The 27,827-nt window shown below is 50.1% G+C and overlaps 1 protein-coding gene across 1 annotated transcript; it reads right to left on the bottom strand.

The window, feature by feature from the left end:
- On the bottom strand, positions 1-27,827 carry LOC126649971 (E3 ubiquitin-protein ligase BRE1B-like; the record flags this gene model as incomplete). Its single annotated transcript, XM_050334403.1, has 7 exons — positions 1-928; positions 6,690-6,791; positions 8,630-8,770; positions 15,238-15,363; positions 22,853-23,065; positions 27,324-27,499; positions 27,773-27,827. Coding segments are annotated over 7 exons (990 nt in total), but the record flags the coding sequence as incomplete, so codon positions are not given.

Genomic DNA, 27,827 nt, shown 5'->3' with positions numbered 1-27,827 from the left:
GGGTTGGTCAAGGTCAACCAGGAAAGGTCAAAAATTTGGGGCGGTCAAAAGTTGGGATGGACCCAAAATTGACCTTTGGGCCACCATGAGGTCATTCTGGGTGGCCAGGGGAGGTCAGGGGAGGTCAGGGGTCATCAGGAGAGGTCAAGGGTCATCAGGGGAGGGTCAGGGTCATCAGGGGAAGGTCAGGGGTCATCAGGGGAGGGTCAGGGGTCATCAGGGGAAGGTCAGAGGTCATCAGGGGAGGATCAGAGGTCAAGGGTTGGTCAAAGGTCAACCAGGAAAGGTCAAAAATTTGGGGGGGTCAAAGGTTGGGATGGACCCAAAGTTGACCTTGGCCAACCATGGCTGACCTTTGGGTCACCACCAGGTGACTCTGGGTGGCCAGGAGAGGTCAGAGGTCATCAAGAGAGGGTCAAGGATCAAGAACTCAACCATGAAAGGTCAAAAAATGGAGCAAATTTCGGGAGCTTCAAAACTGGGATGACCCAAAGTTGACCTCGACCAACCGTGGTTGACCTTGGGCCACCACCAGGTGACTCTGGGTGGCCAGGGGAGGTCAGGGGTCACCAGGGGAGGGTCAGGGGTCAAGATCTCAACCAAGAAAGGTCAAAAAACAAGGAGAAAATTTGGGAGCTTCAAGACTGGGATGACCCAAAGTTGACCTTGGCCAACCGTGGTTGACCTTGGACCACCACCAGGTGACTCTGGGTGGCCAGGAGAGGTCGGGGGTCAGCAGGGGAGGGTCCCTTCAGCTGATGTAGACCCGGTGGAAGTCGTGGGCGCCGAAGGCGGCGTTGCACTTGGGGCACTTGCGCTGGCGGGTGTCGTAGCGGCTCTTGACGCACTCGAAGCAGAAGACGTGGAAGCACTTGGTGAGCACCGCGTCCTTCTTGCGAGCGTTGCAGCAGGGGCACGTCAGGCGGGCCTGGAGGGGGCAATGGGGGGGTCCCAAGGGTGGTTCAAAGAGGTGGGAGGTCAATTGAGATCAACCAAAGTCAACTGAGGTCAACCGAGGTCTAAGAACTCATCCAAGGTCAACTGAGGTCAACCAAGCTCAACTGAGGTCAACTGAGGTCAACCAAAGTCAACTGAGATCAACCAAGGTCAACTGAGGTCAACCAAGGTCCTTCTTGCGAGCGTTGCAGCAGGGGCACGTCAGGCGGGCCTGGAGGGGGCAATGGGGGGGTCCCAAGGGTGGTTCAAAGAGGTGGGAGGTCAATTGAGATCAACCAAAGTCAACTGAGGTCAACCGAGGTCTAAGAACTCATCCAAGGTCAACTGAGGTCAACCAAGCTCAACTGAGGTCAACTGAGGTCAACCAAAGTCAACTGAGATCAACCAAGGTCAACTGAGGTCAACCAAGGTCCTTCTTGCGAGCGTTGCAGCAGGGGCACGTCAGGCGGGCCTGAGGGGGGGCAATGGGGGGGTTCCAAGAGGTGGGAGGTCAACTGAGGTCAAATGAGGTCAACCAAAGTCAACTGAGCTCAACCACGGTCAACTGAGAACAGCTGAGCTCAACCGAGGTAAACTGAGATCAACTGAGGTCAACCAAGGTCAACCAAAGTCAACTGAGATCAACCAAAGTCAACTGAGGTCAGCTGAGGTCAACCAAGGTCAACTGAGGTCAACCAAGGTCAACGGAGGTCTAAGAACTCATCCAAGGTCAATTGAGGTCAACTGAGATCAACCAAGGTCAACTAAGATCAACCCAAGGTCTAAGAACTCATCCAAGGCCAACTGAGGTCAACTGAGGTCAACCAAAGTCAACTGAGGTCAACCAAACTCAACTGAGGTCAACCAAAGTCAACTGAGATCAACTGAGGTCAATCAAACTCAACTGAGGTCAACCAAAGTCAACTGAGGTCAATCAAGGTCAACTGAGCTCAACCAAAGTCAACTAAGCTCAACTGAGGTCAACCAAAGTCAACTGAGGTCAACCAAGGTCAACAGAGGTCAACCAAGGTCAACAGAGGTCAACTGAGGTCAACCAAGGTCTAAGAACTCAGTCAAGGTCAACTGAGGTCAATCAAGGTTAACTGAGCTCAGCCAAAGTCAACTGAGGTCAACCAAAGTCAACTGAGATCAACCAAAGTCAACTGAAGTCAACCAAGGTCAACTGAGGCCAACCAAGGTCAAATGAAGTCAACCAAGGTCAACTGAGGTCAACCAAAGTCTACTGAGATCAACCAAAGTCAACTGAGGTCAACCAAAGTCAATTGAGATCAACCAAGGTCTTAGAACTCAAGCAAGGTCCTTCTTGCGAGCGTTGCAGCAGGGGCACGTCAGGCGGGCCTGGAGGGGGACAATGGGGGGGTTCCAAGGGTGGTTCAAAGAGGTGGGAGGTCAATTGAGGTCAACTGAGTTCCTAGAACTCAGCCAAGGTCAACTGAGATCAACTGAGATCAACTGAGCTCAACCAAAGTCAACTGAAGTTAATCAAGGTCAACTGAGCTCAGCCAAAGGCAACTGAGGTCAATTGAGATCAACCAAAGTCAACTGAGGTCAACCAAAGTCAACTGAGGTCAACTGAGGTCAACCAAGGTCTAAGAACTCAACCAAAGTCAACTGAGGTCAACTGAGGTCAACTGAGGTCAACCAAGGTCAACTGAGATCAACTCAGGTCAACCAAGGTCAACTGAGATCAACTGAGGTCAACCAATGTCTTAGAACTCAAGCAAGGTCCTTCTTGCGAGCGTTGCAGCAGGGGCACGTCAGGCGGGCCTGGAGGGGGGACAATGGGGGGGTCCCAAGGGTGGTTCAAAGAGGTGGGAGGTCAATTGAGGTCAACTGGGGTCAACCAAAGTCAACTGAAGTCAACCAAAGTCAACTGAGCTCAACTGAGGTCTAAGAACTCATCCAAGGTCAACTGAGATCAATCCAAGGTCTAAGAACTCAGTCAAGGTCAACTGAAGTTAACTGAAGTCAACCAAGGTCAACCAAAGTCAACTGAGGTCAAGCAAAGTCAACTGAGGTCAAGCAAAGTCAACTGAGCTCAACTGAGGTCAACTGAGATCAACCAAGGTCTTAGAACTCAAGCAAGGTCCTTCTTGCGAGCGTTGCAGCAGGGGCACGTCAGGCGGGCCTGGAGGGGGGCAATGGGGGGGTCCCAAGGGTGGTTCAAAGAGGTGGGAGGTCAATTGAGGTCAACTGAGGTCAACCAAAGTCAACTGAAGTCAAGCCAAAGTCAACTGAGGTCAACTGAGGTCAACCAAAGTCAACTGAGGTCAACTGAGATCAACCAAAGTCAACTGAAGTCAACCAAGGTCAACTGAGGCCAAACAAGGTCAACTGAAGTCAACCAAGGTCAACTGAGGTCAACCAAGGTCAACTGAGGTCAACAAGGTCATGAGAGCTGGCAAGGTCAACTGAGGTCAACCGAAGTCAACTGAGGTCAACCAAAGTCAACTGAGGTCAACTGAGGTCAACTGAGGTCAACCAAAGTCAACTGAGCTCAACTGAGGTCAACTAAAGTCAACTGAGATCAACTGAAGTCAACTGAGCTCAGCTAAGATCAGCAAAGTCAACTGAAGTCAGTCAAGCTCAGCTAGAGTCAACTGAGGTCAACCAAAGTCAACTGAACTCAAGCAAGGTCCTTCTTGCGGCGTTGCAGCAGGGAGCACGTCAGGCGGGCCTGGAGGGGGCAATGGGGGGTCCAAGGGTGGTTCAAAGAGGTGAGAGGTCAACTGAGGTCTAACGAACTCATGCCAAGGTCAACTGAAGTCAACTGAAGATCAACTGAGGTCAACTCAAAGTCAACTGAGGTCAATCCAAGGTCTAAGAACTCAGTCAAGGTCAACTGAAGTTAACTGAGGTCCCAGAGTCAACCAAGAAGTCAACTGAGGTCAACCAAAGTCAACTGAGGTCAAGCAAAGTCAACTGAGCTCAACTGAGGTCAACTGAGATCAACCAAGGTCTTAGAACTCAAGCAAGGTCCTTCTTGCGAGCGTTGCAGCAGGGGCACGTCAGGCGGGCCTGGAGGGAGGGTCAATGGGGGTTCCAAGGGTGGTTCAAAGAGGTGGGAGGTCAACTGAGGTTAACTGGGGTCAACCAAAGTCAACTGAGGTCAAGCAAAGTCAACTGAGGTCAACTGAGATCAACCAAAGTCAACTGAGGTCAACCAAAGTCAACTGAACTCAACTGAGGTCAACTGAGATCAACCAAAGTCAACTGAAGTCAACCAAGGTCAACTGAGGCCAAACAAGGTCAACTGAAGTCAACCAAGGTCAACTGAGGTCAACCAAAGTCAACTGAGGTCAACAAGGGTCATAGAGCTGAGCCAAGGTCAACTGAGGTCAACCGAGGTCAACTGAGGTCAACCAAAGTCAACTGAGGTCAACTGAGGTCAACTGAGGTCAACCAAAGTCAACTGAGCTCAACTGAGATCAACTAAAGTCAACTGAGATCAACTGAAGTCAACTGAGCTCAACTAAGATCAACCAAAGTCCACTGAAGTCAGTCAAGCTCAACTGAGGTCAACTGAGGTCAACCAAAGTCAACTGAACTCAAGCAAGGTCCTTCTTGCGCGCGTTGCAGCAGGGGCACGTCAGGCGGGCCTGGAGGGGGACAATGGGGGGTTCCAAGGGTGGTTCAAAGAGGTGAGAGGTCAACCGAGGTCTAAGAACTCATGCAAGGTCAACTGAAGTCAACCAAGATCAACTGAGGTCAACCAAAGTCAACTGAGGTCAACCGGGGTCTAAGAACTCATCCAAGGTCAATTAAGGTCAACTGAGGTCAACCAAGGTCTAAGAACTCATCCAAGGTCAATTAAGGTCAACTGAGGTCAACCAAGGTCTAAGAACTCATCCAAGGTCAACTGAGATCAACCAAGGTCAACTGAGATCAACCAGGGTCAACTGAGGTCAACCAAGGTCAATCAAAGTCAACTGAAGTCAACCAAAGTCAACTGAGGTCAACCAAAGTCAACTGAGGTCAACCAAAGTCAACTGAGCTCAACTGAGGTCAACCAAAGTCAACTGAAGGCAATCAAGCTCAACTGAGGTCAACTGAGATCAACCAAAGTCAACTGAACTCAACCAAGGTCCTTTTTGCGAGCGTTGCAGCAGGGGCACGTCAGGCGGGCCTGGAGGGGGGACAATGGGGGGGTCCCAAGGGTGGTTCAAAGAGGTGGGAGGTCAATTGAGGTCAACTGAGATCAACTGAGTTCCTAGAACTCAGCCAAGGTCAACTGAGATCAACTGAGCTCAACCAAACTCAACTGAAGTCAATCAAGGTCAACTGAGCTCAGCCAAAGGCAACTGAAGTCAATTGAGGTCAACCAAAGTCAACTGAGGTCAACCAAAGTCAACTGAGGTCAACTGAGGTCAACCAAGGTCTAAGAACTCAATCAAGGTCAACTGAGATCAACTGAGGTCAACCAAGGTCAACCAAACTCAACCGAGGTCAACCAAAGTCAACTGAGATGAACTGATGTCAACCAAGGTCAAGTGAGGTCAACTGAGGTCAACCAAAGTCAACTGAGGTCAACTGAGGTCAACCAAGGTCTAAGAACTCAGTCAAGGTCAACTGAGGTCAACTGAAGTCAACCAAGGTCAACCAAGGTCAACCAAAGTCAACTGAGATCAACTGAGGTCAACCAAAGTCAACTGAGGTCAACCAAAGTCAACTGAGGTCAACCAAAGTCAACTGAGATCAACCAAAGTCAACTGAGATCAACCAAGGTCAAATGAGGTCAACCAAGGTCTAAGAACTCAATCAAGATCAACTGAGATCAATTGAGCTCAACCAAGGTCATAGAACCCAACCAAGCTCAACTAAAAGCCTTCTCACCCACCCAAGCCCTTCAAACCCACCTCAGGTCTCCCACCCCACCCCAAGGTCCCCCCTGGTTGACCTGGAAGCCCCTCCCCCCTCCCCTCCCCCAAACCAAGGTCAACTGAGGTCAACTCAGGTCAACCAAAGTCAGCTGAGATCAAGTAAGGTCAACTAAGGTCAACTGAGGTCAACCAAGGTCAACTGAAAGTCTTTGGAGGTCAATCAAGGCCTTCCAAACCCAACCAAGGTCAACCAAGACCTTCCAAACCCAACCAAGGTCAACTGAAGGTCTTTGGAGATCAACCAAGGTTTCCAACCCACCCAAGCTCTTCCAAACTCAACCAAGGTCAACTGAGGTCAACCAGGACCTTCCAAACCCAACCAAGACCTTCCAAACCCAACCAAGCCCTTCCAAACCCAACCAAGCCCTTCCAAACCCAACCAAGACCTTCCAAACCCAACCAAGACCTTCCAAACCCAACCAAGGTCAACCAAGCTCTTCCAAACCCAACCAAGGTCAACCAAGGTCAACCAAGACCTTCCAAACCCAACCAAGCCCTTCCAAACCCAACCAACACCTTCCCACCCTACCCAAGGCCTCCCAATCCACCCAAAGTCTTCCAAACCCACCCAAGGTCAACCAAGACCTTCCAAACCCAACCAAGACCTTCCAAACCCTTTCAAACCCCACCAAGACCTTCCAACCCAACCAAGACCTTCCAAACCCAACCAAGACCTTCCAAACCCAACCAAGGTCAACCAAGACCTTCCAACCCACCCAAGATCTTCCAAACCCACCTAAGGTCTTCTAACCCAACCAAGCCCTTTCAAACCCACCTCAGGTCTCCCCCCCCACCCCAAGGTCCCCCCTGGTTGACCTGGAAGCCCCTCCCCCTCCCCTCCCCCAAGCCCACCCGGTACTCCTTGATCTCCTCCTGCAGGATCTGATCGGCGTCGGCGTAAACTTCAACCTTGCGCTGCTTCTCCAGCTTCCGGCGCAGCCTCGACAGCTCCTCCTGGGGGGGAGGGGACAGGGACACCCATGGGACCTCAGGGACACCCATGGGACCCCAGGGACACCCAGGGGACCTCAGGGACACCCAGGGGACCCTAGAGACACCCATGGGACCTCAGGGACACCCATGGGACCTCAGGGACACCCAGGGGACCTCAGGGACACCCAGGGGACCCTATAGACACCCATGGGACCTCAGGGACACCCATGGGACCTCAGGGACACCCATGGGACCCTATGGACACCCATGGGACCCTATAGATCCCTAGGGACACCCATGGGACCCTATGGACACCCATGGGACCCTATAGATCCCTAGGGACACCCATGGGACCTCAGGGACACCCAGGGGACCCTACAGACACCCAGGGTACCCCAGGGACACCCATGGGACCCTATGGACACCCATGGGACCCTATGGATCCCTATGGACACCCATGGGACCCTATAGATCCCTATGGACACCCATGGGACCCTATAGATCCCTATGGACACCCATGGGACCCTAGAGATCCCTATGGACACCCATGGGACCCTATGGACACCCATGGGACCCTAGAGATCCCTATGGACACCCATGGGACCCTATAGATCCCTATGGACACCCATGGGACCCTATGGACACCCATGGGACCCTATAGACCCCTAGGGACACCCATGGGACCCTATAGATCCCTATGGACACCCATGGGACCCTATGGACACCCATGGGACCCTATAGACCCCTATGGACACCCATGGGACCCTATGGACACCCATGGGACCCTATGGACACCCATGGGACCCTATGGACACCCATGGGACCCTATAGATCCCTATGGACACCCATGGGACCCTATAGATCCCTTTGGACACCCATGGGACCCCAGGGACACCCAGGGGACCTCAGGGACACCCATGGGACCTCAGGGACACCCATGGGACCCTATGGACACCCATGGGACCCTATGGACAGCCATGGGAGCCTAGAGATCCCTATGGACACCCATGGGACCCTATGGACACCCATGGGACCCTATGGACACCCATGGGACCCTATAGATCCCTATGGACACCCATGGGACCCTATGGACACCCATGGGACCCTATAGATCCCTATGGACACCCATGGGACCCTAGAGATCCCTATGGACACCCATGGGACCCTATGGACACCCAGGGGACCCTATGGACACCCATGGGACCCTAGAGATCCCTAGGGACACCCATGGGACCCTGGAGACCCCCCAAATCCCCAAAAAATTGTCCCAAAATTTCCCAAAAACCCCCAAAAAATCCCAAATTTACCCCAAATTTTGTTACCTGAACCCTCTTAAGGTTGAGTTGCTCCTTGGTCTTGGTCTCTTAATTCTTTAAATTTCCACCAAACCCCTTCCTAAAAACCCCCCCAAAACCCCCAAAAATCACCCCAAAACCCCCCAAAATTGTCCCAAATCATCCCAAAATCCCAAAAAATCCTAAATTTACCCCAAAATCTCTTTACCTGAGCCCTCTTGAGGCTGAGCTGCTCCTTGGCCTTGACCTTTTAGCTCTTCAAACTTCCCCCAAACCCCTCCAAAATCCTCAAAAATCACCCCCAAAACCCCCCAAAATTGTCCCAAATGATCCCAAAATCGTCCCAAATCATCCCAAAACCCCAAAAAATCCCAAATTTACCCCAAATTTCCTCACCTGAGCCCTCTTGAGGCTGAGTTGTTCCTTGTCCTTGGCTGCTCTGTTCTCAGCCGCGCACACCTGCAGCTCCCCAAACCCCCTCAAACCCCCCCAAATCCCCCCAAATCCCCCCCAAAAAATCCCAAAATCCCAAAAAACCATGAATTTACCCCAAAATCTCTTTACCTGAGCCCTCTTGAGGCTGAGCTGTTCCTTGTCCTTGGCCGCTCTGTTCTCGGCCGCGCACACCTGCAGCTCCCGCAGCCGGCCCTGCACGTGCTCGCCCTGGGCACGGAGATCCTCGGCCAGCTGGGCCGCCTCGACTGCCTGCAATGACACACCTGGGCACACCTGGGCACACCTGGGCACACCAAACACACACCTGGGCACACCTGGGGGCACCAAACACACACCTGGGGACACCAAACACACACCTGGGGACACCTGGGCACACCTGGGCACACCAAACACACACCTGGGCACACCTGGGGGCACCTGGGCACACCTGGGCACACCTGGGGGCATCTACAGACACCTGGGGGCACCAAACACACACCTGGGCACACCTGGGCACACCTGGGGGCACCAAACACACACCTGGGGGCACCTGAGATACACCTGAGATACCTGGGACGCACCAAACACACACCTGGGGGCACCAAACACCTGGGGGCACCTGGGGGCATTTACACACACCTGGGGGCACCTGAGATACACCTGAGATACCTGGGACACACCAAACACACACCTGGGGGCACCAAACACACACCTGGGCACACCTGGGGGCACCAAACACACACCTGGGCACACCAAACACACACCTGGGGGCACCAAACACACACCTGGGGGCACCAAACACACACCTGGGGGCACCAAACACACACCTGGGCACACCAAACACACACCTGGGGGCACCAAACACACACCTGGGCACACCAAACACACACCTGGGGGCACCAAACACACACCTGGGGGCACCAAACACACACCTGGGCACACCAAACACACACCTGGGGGCACCTGGGGGCACCAAACACACACCTGGGCACACCAAACACACACCTGGGGGCACCTGGGGGCACCAAACACACACCTGGGCACACCAAACACACACCTGGGGGCACCAAACACACACCTGGGGGCACCAAACACACACCTGGGGACACCTGGGGGCATCAAACACACACCTGGGCACACCTGGGGGCACCTGGGGGCACCAAACACACACCTGGGGGCACCCAACACACACCTGGGGGCACCTGGGGGCATTGACACACACCTGGGCACACCTGAGGGCATTTATACACACCTGGAATCATTTACACACACCTGGGCACACCTGGGGACAGCTGGGGGCACCAAACACACACCTGGGGGCACCCAACACACACCTGGGGGCATCAAACACACACCTGGGGACACCAAACACACACCTGGGGGCACCTGGGGGCACCCAACACACACCTGGGGGCATCAAACACACACCTGGGGGCACCCAACACACACCTGGGCACACCAAACACACACCTGGGGGCACCAAACACACACCTGGGGGCACCAAACACACACCTGGGGGCACCTGGGGGCACCCAAACACACACCTGGGGCACCCAACACACACCTGGGGCACCAAACACACACCTGGGCACACCTGGGGGCACCAAACACACACCTGGGCACACCTGGGCACACCTGGAGGGGCTGCAGTGGGACAGTGCCAAGCTCAGGAAGAGGGAGGGGAGGCTCGACAGGCACCTGGCAGAGGCCCTGGAGCAGGTACCTCACCTGGCACCACACCTGGGGGCACCTGGGGGCACCCAACACACACCTGGGGGCACCCAACACACACCTGGGGGCACCAAACAAACACCAAACACACACCTGGGGGCACCTGAGATACACCTGAGATACCTGGGGAGACCAAACACACACCTGGGGGCACCTGGGGGCACCAAACACACACCTGGGGGCACCAAACACACACCTGGGGGCACCCAACACACACCTGGGGGCACCTGGGGGCACCAAACACACACCTGGGGGCATCAAACACACACCTGGGGGCATCAAACACACACCTGGGGGTTACCTGGGCACACCTGGGGCACCAAACACACACCTGGGCACACCTGGGACCCAGCCCTGCACGTGCTCGCCCTGGGCACGGAGATCCTCGGCCAGCTGGGCAGCCTCAACTGCCTGGGGGGGACAAAAACACACCTGGGCACACCTGGGCACACCTGGGGGTATTTACACACACCTGGGGGCACCCAACACACACCTGGGGGCACCAAACACACACCTGGGGGCACCCAACACACACCTGGGCACACCTGGGGGCACCAAACACACACCTGGGGGCATCAAACACACACCTGGGGGCACCAAACACACACCTGGGGGCACCAAACACACACCTGGGGGCACCCAACACACACCTGGGGACCAACCATGCCACCCTGCACCTGGTCAACAGGTACTGGGCACAGGTGAGAGACCAAACACACACCTGGGCACACCTGGAGGCACCAAACACACACCTGGGAGCACCTGGGACCCAGCCCTGCACGTGCTCGCCCTGGGCACGGAGATCCTCGGCCAGCTGGGCGGCCTCGACTGCCTGCAATGACACACCTGGGGGCACCTGGGGGCACCTGGGGGCACCTGAGATACACCTGAGATACCTAAGACACACCTGGGCACACCTGGGACCCAGCCCTGCACGTGCTCGCCCTGGGCACGGAGATCCTCCGCCAGCTGGGCGGCCTCAACTGCCTGGGGGGGTGGGAAACACACCTGGGCACACCTGGGCACACCTGGGGGCACCAAACACACACCTGGGCACACCTGGGGGCACCAAACACACACCTGGGGGCACCCAACACACACCTGGGCACACCTGGGGGCACCAAACACACACCTGGGGGCACCTGGGGGCACCCAACACACACCTGGGCACACCTGGGGGCACCAAACACACACCTGGGGGCACCAAACACACACCTGGGCACACCAAACACACACCTGGGGGCACCCAACACACACCTGGGGGCACCAAACACACACCTGGGCACACCAAACACACACCTGGGGGCACCCAACACACACCTGGGGGCACCAAACACACACCTGGGGGCACCTGGGGGCACCAACACACACCTGGGGGCACCAACACACACCTGGGCACACCTGGGGGCACCAAACACACACCTGGGCACACCAAACACACACCTGGGGGCACCTGGGGGCACCAAACACACACCTGGGGGCATCAAACACACACCTGGGGGCACCAAACACACACCTGGGCACACCTGGGGGCACCAAACACACACCTGGGCACACCTGGGGGCACCCAACACACACCTGGGCACACCTGGGGGCACCAAACACACACCTGGGCACACCTGGGGCATACCTGAGCACCCAGCCCTGCACGTGCTCGCCCTGGGCACGGAGATCCTCGGCCAACTGGGCGGCCTCAACTGCCTGCAATGACACACCTGGGCACACCTGGGGGCATTTACACACACCTGGGGACACCTGGGCACACCTGGGGGAATCTACAGACACCAAACACACACCTGGGTACACCTGGGCACACCTGGGGGCACCTGGGGGCATCAAACACACACCTGGGCACACCTGGGGGCATCAAACACACACCTGGGCACATCTGGGGGCACCTGGGACCCAGCCCTGCACGTGCTCGCCCTGGGCACGGAGATCCTCGGCCAGCTGGGCGGCCTCAACTGCCTGGGGGGGTGGGAAACACACCTGGGCACACCTGGGCACACCTGGGGGCACCTGGGGGCATCTACAGAAACCTGGGGGTACCAAACACACACCTGGGCACACCTGGGGGCACCAAACACACACCTGGGGGCACCAAACACACACCTGGGGGCACCAAACACACACCTGGGCACACCTGGGGGCACCTGAGACCCAGCCCTGCACGTGCTCGCCCTGGGCACGGAGATCCTCGGCCAACTGGGCGGCCTCAACTGCCTGCAATGACACACCTGGGCACACCTGGGGGCATTTACACACACCTGGGCACACCTGGGCACACCTGAGGGCATCTACACACACCTGGGCACACCTGGGCACACCTGAGATACCTGGGACACACCTGGGCACACCTGGGGGCACCAAACAGACACCTGGGGGCACCCAACACACACCTGGGGGCATCTGGGGGCATCTGGGTACACCTGGAGGTCGTTTTGGGGGGGGAATTGGGGGGATTTGGGGGGTGTTTGGGGGTTCTTTGGGGTTTAGGGGAAGAATTCAGGGGTTGAGACACACCTGAGCACACCTGGGGGCACCAAACACACACCTGGGCACCCCTGGGCACACCTGGGCACACCTGAGGGCATCAAACACACACCTGGGCACCCCTGGGCACACCTGGGCACACCTGAGGGCATCAAACACACACCTGGGCACCCCTGGGCACCCCTGGGCACACCTGGGCACACCAAACACACACCTGGGCACACCAAACACACACCTGGGGGCACCAAACACACACCTGGGCGCACCAAACACACACCTGGGGGCACCAAACACACACCTGGGGGCATCAAACACACACCTGGGGGCACCAAACACACACCTGGGCACACCAAACACACACCTGGGCGCACCAAACACACACCTGGGCACACCTGGGCACACCTGGGGGCACCCAACACACACCTGGGGGCACCAAACACACACCTGGGCACACCTGGGCACACCAAACACACACCTGGGGACACCGAACACACACCTGGGCACACGTGGGCACACCAAACACACACCTGGGCACACCTGGGAACACCTGGGGGCACCAAACACACACCTGGGGGCATCTACAGACACCAAACACACACCTGGGCACACCTGGGGGCACCTGGGGACACCTGAGATACATCTGAGATACCTGGGACACACCTGGGACACACCTGGGCACACCTAGGGGTACCAAACACACACCTGGTGGCACCTGGGGGGTGTTTAGGGGGGATTCTGGGGGGTTATTTTGGGGGTTTAGGGGAGATTTGGGGGGCTGGGACACACCTGGGCACACCTGGGGACACCAAACAAACACCTGAGAGCATCTACAGACACCTGGGGGCACCAAACACACACCTGGGGGCACCCAACACACACCTGGGGGCACCCAACACACACCTGGGGGCACCAAACACACACCTGGACACACCAAACACACACCTGGGGGCACCAAACACACACCTGGGGGCACCAAACACACACCTGGGGGCACCTGGGACCCAGCCCTGCACGTGCTCGCCCTGGGCACGCAGATCCTCGGCCAGCTGGGCGGCCTCAACTGCCTGGGGGGGGACAAACACACCTGGGCACACCTGGGCACACCTGAGGGCATCTACAGACACCTGGGCACACCTGGGCACACCTGGGGGTTACCTGGGGGTTACCTGGGCACACCTGGGGGCACCAAACAGACACCTGGGGGCACCCAACACACACCTGGGGGCATCTGGGGGCATCTGGGTACACCTGGAGATCGTTTTGGGGAATTGGGGGGATTTGGGGGGTGTTTGGGGGGTTCTTTGGGGGTTTAGGGGAAGAATTCAGGGGTTGAGACACACCTGAGCACACCTGGGGGCACCAAACACACACCTGGGCACCCCTGGGCACACCTGGGCACACCTGGGCACACCTGGGCACACCAAACACACACCTGGGGGCACCCAACACACACCTGGGGGCACCAAACACACACCTGGGCACACCTGGGGGCACCAAACACACACCTGGGCACACCAAACACACACCTGGGGGCACCAAACACACACCTGGGCACACCTGGGCACACCAAACACACACCTGGGGGCACCAAACACACACCTGGGGACACCAAACACACACCTGGGCACACCAAACACACACCTGGGGACACCAAACACACACCTGGGGACACCAAACACACACCTGGGGGCATCAAACACACACCTGGGGGCACCAAACACACACCTGGGGGCACCAAACACACACCTGGGGGCACCCAACACACACCTGGGGGCACCCAACACACACCTGGGGGCACCAAACACACACCTGGGGGCACCCAACACACACCTGGGGGCACCAAACACACACCTGGGGGCACCCAACACACACCTGGGGGCACCAAACACACACCTGGGCACACCTTGGGCACACCTGGGGGCACCAAACACACACCTGGGGACCAACCATGCCACCCTGCACCTGGTCAACAGGTACTGGGCACAGGTGAGACACCAAACACACACCTGGAATCATTTACACACACCTGGGGGCACCCCTGGGCACACCTGGGCACCCCTGGGCACACCTGGGGGCACCAAACACACACCTGGGGGCACCAAACACACACCTGGGGGCACACCTGGGCACACCTGGGCACCCCTGGGCACACCTGGGCACCCCTGGGCACACCTGAGGTCACACCTGGGCACCCCTGGGCACCCCGGGGGGTTACCTGGGCACCCCTGGGCACACCTGAGGTCACCCCTGGGCACACCTGGGCACACCAAACACACCCCTGGGCACACCTGGGTGGTACCTGGGGGTTACCTGGGCACACCTGGGCGCACCAAACACACATTTACACACCCCTGGGGGCACACCTGGGCACACCTGGGCACACCTGGGCACACCAATCACACCCCTGGGCACCCCTGGGCACCCCTGGGCACCCCTGGGCACACCTGGGCACACCTGGGCACCCCTGAGGTCACACCTGGGCACCCCTGGGGGCACCCCTGGGCCCCCCTCACCTTCCTCTTGTGCAGCTCCAGGGCCTGGCTCCTCAGGGCCAGCTCCTTCTCCACCGCCCCCAGCGCGCTCTGCAGGCCCCTCTCCTTCTCCTCCAGCTTCTGCACCACCTGCAACTGCGCCTCCACCTGACAATTAGCGACAATTAGCTTAATTAGCCATTAATTAGGCGTTATTAGTCATTATTTTGGCGTTATTTGGGGAAATTAGGGAGTTATTAGGGAGTTATTAGGGGTAATGAGGGGAGTTTGGAGCCCCCTCTCCTTCTCCTCCAGCTTCTGCACCACCTGCAGCTGCGCCTCCACCTGACAATTAGCGACAATTAGATTAATTAGCCCTTAATTAGCCCTTAATTAGGCGTTATTAGTCATTATTTCGGTGTTATTTGGAGAAATTAGGGAGTTATCAGAGGTAATTAGGGGAGTTTGGAGCCCCCTCTCCTCCTCCTCCAGCTTCTGCACCACCTGCAGCTGCGCCTCCACCTGACAATTAGCGACAATTAGATTAATTAGCCATTAATTAGCCCTTAATTAGGCGTTATTTTGGGGTTATTTGGAAAAATAACCGATTTATTAGTGGTTATTACAGAGTTATTAGGGGTAATTAGGTCAATTTGGCAGCTTCTGCACCACCTGCAGCTGCGCCTCTGCCTGCACAGGTCCTTAATTACCCTTAATTAGCTTAATTAGCCCTTAATTAGCCACTATTTGGCTAGTATTAGGCAGTTATTTGGAGAAATTAGGGACTTATTAGTGGTTATTAGGGAGTTATTAGGGATAATTAAGGGAGTTTGGAGCCCCTCTCCTTCTCCTCCAGCTTCTGCACCACCTGCAGCTGCGCCTCCACCTGACAATTAGCGACAATTAGGTTAATTAGCCATTAATTAGCCCTTAATTAGGCGTTATTAGGCGTTATTTCGGCGTTATTTGGAGGAATTAGGGAGTTATTAGGATGTTATTAGGGAGTTATTAGGGGTAATTAGCACACTTTGGCAGCTTCTGCACCACCTGCAGCTCCGCCTCTGCCTGCACAGGTCGTTAATTAGTCCTAATTAGCCTAATTAACCCTTAATTAGACATTATTAGTCATTAATTCAGTGTCATTTAGAGGAATTAGGGAGTTATTAGGGGTTATTAGGGAGTTATTAGGGGAGTTTGGAGTCCCCTCTCCTTCTCCTCCAGCTTCTGCACCACCTGCAGCTGCGCCTCCACCTGACAATTAGCAGCAATTAGATTAATTAGCCATTAATTAGCCCTTAATTAGGCGTTATTAGGCGTTATTTGGAAAAATTAGAGAGTTATTAGGGAGTTATTAGGGGTTATTAGGGGATTTTGGCACCTTTTGAACCACCTGCAGCTGTGCCTTCACCTGTACAGGTCGTTAATTACCCTTAATTAGCTTAATTAGCCCTTTATTAGTCATTATTTTGGCGTTATTTGGGGAAATTAGGGAGTTATTAGGGATTATTAGGCAGTTATTAGGGGTAATTAGGGGAGTTTGGAGCCCACTCTCCTTCTCCTCCAGCTTCTGCACCACCTGCAGCTGCGCCTCCACCTTCATGAGTTGGTAATTAGTCTTAATTTGCTTAATTAACCCCTAATTAGTCAGTATTTGGTTGGTACTAGGTCGTTATTTGGAGAAATTAGGGAGTTATTAGGGGTTATTAGGGAGTTATTAGGGGTAATTAGGGGAGTTTGGAGTCCCCTCTCCTTCTCCTCCAGCTTCTGCACCACCTGCAGCTGCGCCTCCACCTGACAATTAACGCTAATTGGATTAATTAGCCATTAATTAGGTGTTATTAGCCATTATTTCACCGTTATTTGCAGAAATCATGAATTTATTAGTGGTTATTAGGGAGTTATTAGGGGTTATTAGGTCACTTTGGAGCTTCTGCACCACCTGCAGCTGCGCCTCCACCTGACAATCAGCGACAATTAGTCTAATTAGCCATTAATTAGGCGTTATTAGGCGTTATTTTGGGGTTATTTGGAGAAATAACCAATTTACTAGCGCTTATTAGAGAGTTATTAGGGGTTATTAGGGGATTTTGGCACCTTTTGAACCACCTGCAGCTGCGCCTCCACCTGTACGGGTCGCTAATTACCCCTAATTAGCTTAATTAGCCCTTTATTAGTCGTTATTTCGGCGTTATTTGGAGGAATTAGGGAGTTATTAGAGAGTTATTAGGGGTTATTAGGGGTTATTAGGACACTTTGGCAGCTTCTGCACCACCTGCAGCTGCATCTCTGCCTGCACAGCTCATTAATTAGTCCTAATTAGCCTAATTAGCCCATAATTAGCTGGTATTTGGCCGGTATTAGCCTGTTATTTGGAGAAATTAGGGAGTTATTAGGGGTTATTAGGGAGTTATTAGGGGTAATTAGGGGAGTTTGGAGCCCCCTCTCCTTCTCCTCCAGCTTCTGCACCACCTGCAGCTGCGCCTCCACCTGGCAATTAGCAGCAATTAGATTAATTAGCCATTAATTAGCCGTTACTAGTCGTTATTTTGGCGTTATTTGGAGAAATTAGAGAGTTATTAGGGAGTTATTAAGGGCTTATTAGGTCACTTTGGCAGCTTCTGCACCACCTGCAGCTGCGCCTCCACCTGTACAGGTCGTTAATTACCCCTAATTAACTTAATTAGCCCTTTATTAGTCATTATTTCAGCGTTATTTGGAGAAATTAGGCAGTTATTAGACAGTTATTAGGGAGTTATTAGGGCTAATTAGGTCTCTTTAGCAGTTTCTGCACCACCTGCAGCTGCACCTCCACCTGCACAAGGGGTTAATTAGTCCTAATTAGCCTAATTAGCCCTTAATTAGCCGGTATTTGGCCGGTATTAGCCTGTTATTTGGAGAAATTAGGAAGTTATTAGTGGTTATTAGGGAGTTATTAGGGGTAATTAAGTCACTTTGGCAGCTTCTGCACCACCTGCAGCTGCGCCTCCACCTGCCAATTAATGCTAATTAGCTTAATTAGCCATTAATTAGGCGTTATTAGGCGTTATTTTGGCGTTATTTGGAAAAATTGGGGAGTTATTAGGAAGTTATTAGGGCTAATTAGGACACTACATCCTATTAAATTTCTATCACGGTCATTAATCCATCATTAATCTCTATTAAATAATTATTAATGACTACTAAGACATTATTACTTCCTATTAAGTGACTATTAATAGCTATTAATCAACCATTCATGACTATTAACACATTATTAACTCCTATTAAGTGACTATTAATAGCTATTATTCCACCACTAACTCCTATTAAATGATTATTAATAGTTAATAATCCATCATTAGTTCCTATTAATTATAAATAGTTATTAACTCATCATTAATTCCTATTACATGAGTGTTGCTATTAATCCATCATTAATTCCTACTAATTATTAATGGCTATTAACCCATCATTAATTCCTATTAAGTGATTATTAATGGCTATTAATCCATGATTAATTCCTATTTAAATACTGGTAAGGATCATTAATGCATTATTAACACCTAACATGGCTATTAATAAACCATCAACTCCTATAAAGTGACTAATAAAGCTATTAATTCATCATTAATCCCTATTAAATGATTATTAATTGCCATTAATCCATCATTAATCGCTATTAAATGATTATTAATGGCTATTAATCCATCATTAATCCCTATTAAATCACTATTAATGGCCATTAATCCATCATTAATCCCTATTAAATGACCATTAACAGCTATTAATCCACTATTAATAGCTATTAATCATCATTAACCTCTATTAAATGATTATTAGGAGCTATTAACCCATCATTAATCCCTATTAAACGATTATAAATGTCTATCAATCCATTAGTAGATCCTATTAAATTTCTATCACAATTATTAATCCACCACTAGTTCCTATTAAATGGTTATTAATAGCTATTAATCCATCATTAATCCCTATTAAATGGTTATTAATAGCTATTAATTCATCATTAATCCCTATTAAATGCTTATCAATGGCTATTAATCCATCATTAATCCCTGTTAAATTATTATTAATAGCTATTAATCCATCACCAATTCCTATTAAATCACTATTAATGGCCACTAATCTGTTATTAATCCCTATTAAATGATCATTAATAGCTATTAATCCACTATTAATAGCTACTAATCCATGATTAATTTCTATTAAGTGATTATAAGGAGCTATTAATCCATCATTAATTCCTATTAAATGATTATAAAAGACTATTAACCCATTAGTAGATCCTATTAAATTTCTATCACAGTTATTAATCCACCATTATTTCCTATTAAATGATTATTAACGGCCATTAATCCATCATTAATCCCTATTAAACGTTTACTAATGGCTATTAATCCATTATTAATCCCTATTAAGTGGTTATTAATAGCTATTAATCCATCGTTAATCCCTATTAAACGACCATTAATAGCTAGTAATCCATCACCAATCCCTATTAAATCACTATTAATGGCCATTGATCCATTATTAATCCCTATTAAATGATTATTGATGGCTATTAATCCATCACCAATTCCTATTAAATGATTATTAATGGCTATTAATCCATCATTAATCCCTATTAAATGATTATTAATAGCTATTAATCCACTATTAAAAGCTACTAATCCATGATTAATCCCTATTAAATGATCATTAACAGCTATTAACCCACTATTAGTAGCTATTAGTCATCATTCCTCTCTATTAAATGATTATTAGGAGCTATTAATCCACCATTAACTCCTATTAAACGACAATTTACCACCACTAAACCACCCCTAACGACTCTTAATTTAATTTAATAAATTAATTAGGGTCTGACCTGTGCCTTGAGTGCGAGCACCTGCTCGGCCAGCTCGTCCTTCTCCTCCCGGAGCAGTTTGTGGGTCTGGTTGGCCTTGATGCCAACACTTTCTATTAATTGCCCATTAATGACCACTAACCTGCTATTATTGACCCACCGTATCTATTAATACATCATTACTCCTAATAAATCACTATTAATGGACACTGATCCATTATTAATCCCTATTAAACGATTATTAATAGCTATTAATTTACTATTAATAGCTATTAGTCATCATTCCTCTCTATTAAATGATCATTAGGAGCTACTAATCCATCATTAATCCCTATTAAACGACCATTAATAGCTATTAATCCATCATTAATCCCTATTAAATGATTATTAACAACTATTAATCCACTATTAATAGCTATTAACCACCATTAACCTCTATTAAATGATTATTAGGAGCTATTAATCCACCATTAACTCCTATTAAACGACAATTTACCACCACTAAACCACCCCTGACAACCTTTAATTTAATTTAATAAATTAATTAAGGCCTGACCTGTGCCTTGAGTGCGAGCACCTGCTCGGCCAGCTCGTCCTTCTCCTCCCGGAGCAGTTTGTGGGTCTGGTTATTAACCTCTACTAAGTGATTATTAGGAGCTATTAATCCATCATTAATCCCTATTAAATGGTTATTAATGGCTATTAATCCATCATTAATCCCTATTAAATCACTATTAATGGCCATTAATCCATCACCAATTCCTATTAAATCACTATTAATGACTCTTAATCCATTATTAATCCCTATTAAATTGTTATTAATGGCTATTAATCCATCATTAATCCCTATTAAACGATTATTAATGGCTATTAATCTATCATTAACTCCTATTAAATCACTATTAATGGCTATTAATCCATTATTAATCCCTATTAAACAACCATTAACAGCTATTAATCCATCATTAATCCCTATTAAATGGTTATTAATGGCTATTAATCCACTATTAATAGCTATTAACCGCCATTAACCTCTATTAAGCGATTATTAGGAGCTATTAATCCATCATTGATTCCTATTAAATGATCATTAACAGCTATTAATCCATCATTAACTCCTATTAAACGACAATTTACCACCACTAAACCACCCCAAACCCCCTCTAATTTAATTTAATAAATTAATTAAGGCCTGACCTGTGCCTTGAGTGCGAGCACCTGCTCGGCCAGCTCGTCCTTCTCCTCCCGGAGCAGTTTGTGGATCTGCTTGGCCTTGATGCCAACACTTTCTATTAATTGCCTATCAATAACCCTTAACCTGCTATATTAACCTACCGTATCTATTAATACATCATTACTCCTAATAAATCAATATTAATGGTCACTAATCTATTATTAATCCCTATTAAACGATCATTAATAGCTATTAATCCACTATTAATAGCTATTAATCATCATTCCTCTCTGTTAAATGATTATTAGGAGCTATTAATCCATCATTAACTCCTATTAAATGATTATTAACGGCCATTAATCCATCATTAATCCCTATTAAACGTTTACTAATGGCTATTAATCCATTATTAATCCCTATTAAGTGGTTATTAATAGCTATTAATCCATCGTTAATCCCTATTAAACGACCATTAATAGCTAGTAATCCATCACCAATTCCTATTAAATCACTATTAATGGCCATTAATCCATTATTAATCCCTATTAAATGATTATCTATGGCTATTAATCCATCATTAATCCCTATTAAACGGTTATTAATGGCTATTAATCCATCACCAATTCCTATTAAATCACTATTAATGGCTATTAATCCAATATTAATCCCTATTAAATCACTATTAATGGCCATTGATCCATCATTAATCCCTATTAAATCACTATTAGTGACTCTTAATCCATTATTAATCCCTATTAAATTGTTATTAATAGCTATTAATCCATCATTAATCCCTATTAAACTATCATTAACAGCTATTAATGCACTATTAATAGCTATTAATCATCATTAACCTCTATTATATGATCATTAATAGCTATTAATCCATCATTGATTCCTAATAAACGATCATTATTAGCTATTAATCCACCATTAACACCCATTAAACACCAATTTACGCCCTCTAAACCACCCCAAACCCCCTGTAATTTAATTTAATAAATTAATTAAGGCCTGACCTGTGCCTTGAGTGCGAGCACCTGCTCGGCCAGCTCATCCTTCTCCTCCCGGAGCAGTTTGTGGATCTGGTTATTAACCTCTATTAAGTGATTATTAGGAGCTATTAATCCATCATTAACTCCTATTAAATGATTATTAACGGCTATTAATCCATCATTAATCCCTATTAAATGGTTACCAATAGCTATTAATCCATCATTAATCGCCATTAAATGTTTATTAATGGCTATTAATCCATCATTAATCCCTATTAAATGATCATTAGCAGCTATTAATCCATCATTAATCCCTATTAAATCACTATTAATGGCTATTAATCCACCATTAACACCCATTTACCACCCCTAACGACTCTAAACTTGACATAATTATTTAATTAGAGTCCAACCTGTGCCTTGAGTGCGAGCACCTGCTCGGCCAGCTCGTCCTTCTCCTCCCGGAGCAGTTTGTGGATCTGGTTATTAACCTCTATTAAGTGACTATTAGGAGCTATTAATCCATTATTAATCCCTATTAAATGATTATTAATGGCTATTAATCCACCATTAACACCAATTTACGCCCTCTAAACCCTTCCTAACCCCCTCTAATTAAACATAATAAATTAATTAGGGTCTGACCTGTGCCTTGAGTGCGAGCACCTGCTCGGCCAGCTCGTCCTTCTCCTCGCGGAGCAGTTTGTGGATCTGGTTGGCCTTGATGCGCTCCGACATCAGCTTGAAGTTGGCGTCGTCCTTCTCGCGCAGCTGCTGCAGCAGCCGCAGGTTCTGCTCCTGCATGTCCTCGAACGCCTGCCCCGTCACGTCCATCTCCGACAGCAGCGCCTCCTCCTCCTGCACGGGGACGGGAAGGGTCATTTGCATAGATTCCTCTTCCAAATTAGCATGTCATTTGCATAAATTAGCCGCCTCCTCCTGTGGTGGAAGGGGAAGGGTCACAAGATGGCTGCCAGGAGGGGGCGGGGTCATGGGTGGGACAAGATGGCTGCCATGGGGTCAGGGGTGTGGCCATGGGGACAAAATGGCTGCCAGGAAGGGGTGGGGTCATGGATGGAACCAAGATGGCTGCCAGGAAGGGGGTGGAGTCATGGGTGGGACAAGATGGCTGCCAGGGAGGGGTGGGGTCATGGATGGGACAAGATGGCTGCCAGGAGGGGGCAGGGTCATGGACAGAGACAAGATGGCTGCCAGGAAGGGGTGGGGTCATGGATGGAACCAAGATGGCTGCCAAGAACAAAATGGCTGCCATGGGGTCATGGGTGGGACAAGATGGCTGCCAGGAAGGGGTGGGGTCATGGATGGAACCAAGATGGCTGCCAAGAACAAAATGGCTGCCATGGGGTCATGGGTGGGACAAGATGGCTGCCAGGAGGGGGCGGGGTCATGGATGGGACAAGATGGCTGCCATGGGGTCAGGGGTGTGGCCATGGGGACAAAATGGCTGCCAGGAAGGGGTGGGGTCATGGATGGGACAAGATGGCTGCCAAGAACAAAATGGCTGCCATGGCGTCATGGGTGGGACAAGATGGCTGCCAGGAGGGGGTGGGGTCATGGATGGGACAAGATGGCTGCCAAGAACAAAATGGCTGCCATGGGGTCATGGATGGGACAAGATGGCTGCCAGGAGGGGGGGATGTCATGGATGGGACAAGATGGCTGCCATGGGGTCAGGGGTGTGGCCATGGGGACAAAATGGCTGCCAGGAAGCAGTGGGGTCATGGACAGAGACAAGATGGCTGCCAGGAGGGGGCGGGGTCACGGATGGGACAAGATGGCTGCCGGGGGTGGTGATTGATATATGCAAATGAGATGGTAATTAGGGGGTGGGATGGGTCTGGGGGATTCGGGGTGATTGATTTATGCAAATGAGATAGATTGATGCAAATGAGGTCGTGATGAAGGGGTGAGAAGGGGCCTGAGGGAGGGTTCTGGGGGTGATTGATTTATGCAAATGAGATGGTAATGAGGGGGTAGGAGGGGCATTGGGGAGGGTTAAGGGGGTGTGATTCATATATGCAAATGAGATGGTAATGAGGGGGTGGGAGGGACGGTGGGAGTCTTGGAGAGGGTTCTGGGGTGATTAATTTATGCAAATGAGAACCAAGAAAAACCAAGAGGGGAACTGGAGAAGTTTCTGGCTTTATGCAAATGAGATGGTAATTAGGAAGGAGGAGGGTGATCAAGTAATTTATGCAAATGAGATATTGAGGAATCCTACCCCCCAAAATCCCCCCAATTCACCCCAAAAACCCCCTCAAACCCCCTCCCACTCCCCTCATTTGCATAGATTCATTAACCTTCCAAAAGTCCTCTTCCTAATTAACATCTCATTTGCATAAATCACAACAATCCTCCCTGAATTCTCCCCCCAAAAGTCTCTTAAATCCCCTTTTCCACCTCCAAACCCCCCCAAATTCATCCTAAAACCCCCTCAAAACCACTCCCACTCCCCTCATTACCATCTCATTTGCATACATTCATTAGCCTTCCCAAATTCCTCTTCCTAATTAGCATCTCGTTTGCATAAATCACTCATCAACCCCCCAAAAAAACCCTCTTTAATCCCCTTTTCCACCCCCAAATCCCCCCAATTCACCCCAAAACTCCCCCTCCCTTCCCCCTCTCCCTTCATCAACTCCTAATTAACCCCAATTAATGACCTGTTGATGAATGGTTAATTAATGACCTGTTTGGTGGCCGCCAAACCCTCCCCCTCCAACCCCTCTTACCCCCCAAAATCCCCTCAATCTCATTTATGCAAATGAGATGGATTTATGCAAATGAGATGGATTTATGCAAATGAGATGGATTTATGCAAATGAGATGGATTTAGGCAAATGAGATGGATTTATGCAAATGAGATGGAGAAAACCAAGAGGGGAGTTGGGGAAGTGTCTGACTTTATGCAAATGAGATGGTAATGAGGGGGTGGGAATGAGGGGTTGGGAGGGGCTCTAGGGGAGGGTTCTGGGGGGATTGATTTATGCAAATGAGATGGGTTTATGCAAATGAGATGGTAATGAGGGGGTTGGGAGGGAGTCTTGGGGAGGGTTCTGGGGTTGTGATCGATTTATGCAAATGAGGTGCTAATGAGGGGGTGGGAGGGTCTTGGGGAGGGTTCTGGGGGATTGATTTATGCAAATGAGATGGTAATGAGGGGGTTGGGAGGGAGTCTTGGGGAGGGTTCTGGGGGAATTTGAAGTATTTGATTTATGCAAATGAGATGGTAATGAGGGGGTGGGAGGGAGTCTTGGGGAGGGTTCTGGGGGGATTTGAGGCAATTGATTTATGCAAATAAGATGGTAATGAGGAGAGGGGGGAGGGGGTCTAGGAGAGGGTTCTGGGGGGATTGATTTATGCAAATGAGATGGGTTTATGCAAATGAGACGGAGAAAACCAAGATGGAGAAAACCAAGAGGGTTTAGAGGGGGTGTGATCGATATATGCAAATGAGATGGTAATGAGGGAGCGGGAGGGGCTCTGTGGAGGATTATGGGGGATTGATTTATGCAAATGGAGATGGTAATGAGGGGTTGGGAGGGAGTCTTGGGGAGGGTTCTGGGGGATCGATTTATGCAAATGATGTGGTAATGAGGTGGTGGGAGGGGCCTTGGGGAGGGTTCTGGGGTTGTGATCGATTTATGCAAATGAGATGGTAATTAGGGGGCGGGAGGGGCCTTGGGGAGGGTTCTGGGTGATTGATTTATGCAAATGAGATGGTAATGAGGTGGTGGGAGGGAGTCTTCATGGGATGTGGCCAATATATGCAAATGAGATGGTAATGAGGGAGTGTGAGGTGGGAGGGGTCTTGGGGAGGGTTCAGGGGGGTGATTGATTTATGCAAATGAGATAGATTTATGCAAATGAGATGGATTTAGGCAAATGAGATGGATTTAGGATCAAATGAGATGGATTTAGGCGAATGAGATGGAGAAAACCAAAGGGAGTTGGGAAGTGTCTGACTTTATGCAAATAAGATGGTAATGAAGGGGGTGGGAGGGGCATTGGGGAGGGTTTGGGGGTTGATCAATATATGCAAATGAGGTGCTAATGAGGGGGTGGGAGGGGTCTGGGGGAGGGTTCTGGGGGGATTCGGGGTGATTGATTTATGCAAATGAGGTGGTAATGAGGGGTGGGAGGGGCATTGGGGGAGGGTTCTGGGAGTTGTGATCAATATGTGATATGATATCATTTGCATTCCTCTTCCTAATTAGCATCTCCTCCTGGGCAGGGGGAAACATGGGGGTGGGGTCACAAGAGTGGGTGTGATCGATTTATGCAAATGAGATGGATTTATGCAAATGAGACAGAGAAAACCAAGAGGGAGTTGGGGAAGTGTCTGACTTTATGCAAATGAGATGGTAATGAGGGAGTGGGAATGAGGGGTTGGGAGGGGCCTTGGGGAGGGTTCTGGGGTGATTGATTTATGCAAATGAGATGGGTTTATGCAAATGAGATGGAGAAAACCAAGATGGAGAAAACCAAGAGGGTGTAGGGGGGGTGTGATCAATATATGCAAATGAGATGGTAATGAGAGGGTGGGAGTGGCCTTGGGGAAGGTTAAGGGGTGTGATCGATATATGCAAATGAGATGGTAATGAGGAGTGGGAGGGAGTCTAGGGGAGGGTTCTGGGGGATCGATTTATGCAAATGAGATGGTAATGAGGGGGTGGGAGGGAGTCTTGGGGAGGGTTCTGGGGGAACTTGAGGCAAATTGATTTATGCAAATAAGATGGTAATGAGGAGAGGGGGTCTGGGGGTATTGATTTATGCAAATGAGATGTTAATGAGGAGAGCAGAGGGGTTCTAGGGGAGGGTTCTGGGGATTGATTTATGCAAATGAGATGTTAATGAGGAGAGCAGAGGGGCTCTAGGGGAGGGTTCTGGGGGATTGATTTATGCAAATGAGATGGTAATGAGGGGGTTGGGAGGGAGTCTTGGGGAGGGTTCTGGGGGATTGATTTATGCAAATAAGATGGTAATGAGGAGAGGGGGGAGGGGCTCTGGGGGTATTGATTTATGCAAATGAGATGGATTTATGCAAATGAGCTGGAGAAAACCCCTAATTAACCCCTGGCTGTTAATTAAGGACCTGTTTGGTGGCCGCCAATCGACGCTGGAGGTGCTCGATCTGCTCCTCGCTGTGCCGGAGCCTCCTCAGGGCCTCCTCATCAGCCAATTTCTTGCTCTCCCGGCGCTCCCGCTCCTCCAGCTCCCGCCAGCGGGCCCTCAGTTCCTCTAACTGATTAATTAACACCTTAATTAGCCCTTATTAGCATTTATTAGGGGTTATTAGGTGGTTATTAGGGGTTATTAGGAGGAATTAGGGTCTCTTTGTTGACCAACTTGTTGCTCTCCCGGCGCTCCCGCTCCTCCAGCTCCCGCCAGCGGGCCCTCAGCTCCTCTAACTAATTAATTAACACCTTAATTAGCCTTAATTAGTGTTAATTCACATTAATTAGCCTTAATTTGGGAGTTATTAGCCCTAATTTTGAGGTTATTAGGGAGTTATTGGGGTCTCTTCATCCACCAATTTCTTACTCTCCCGACGCTCCCGCTCCTCCAGCTCCCGCCAGCGGGCTCTCAGCTCCTCCAG

Source organism: Myiozetetes cayanensis, unplaced genomic scaffold (genome assembly GCF_022539395.1).
Source record: "Myiozetetes cayanensis isolate MyiCay16 unplaced genomic scaffold, myiCay2020 scf527, whole genome shotgun sequence".
NCBI lineage: Eukaryota > Metazoa > Chordata > Aves > Passeriformes > Tyrannidae > Myiozetetes > Myiozetetes cayanensis.
Note: the sequence above shows the minus strand (reverse complement) of the source record. Positions and strands in the feature narration are given on the sequence as shown.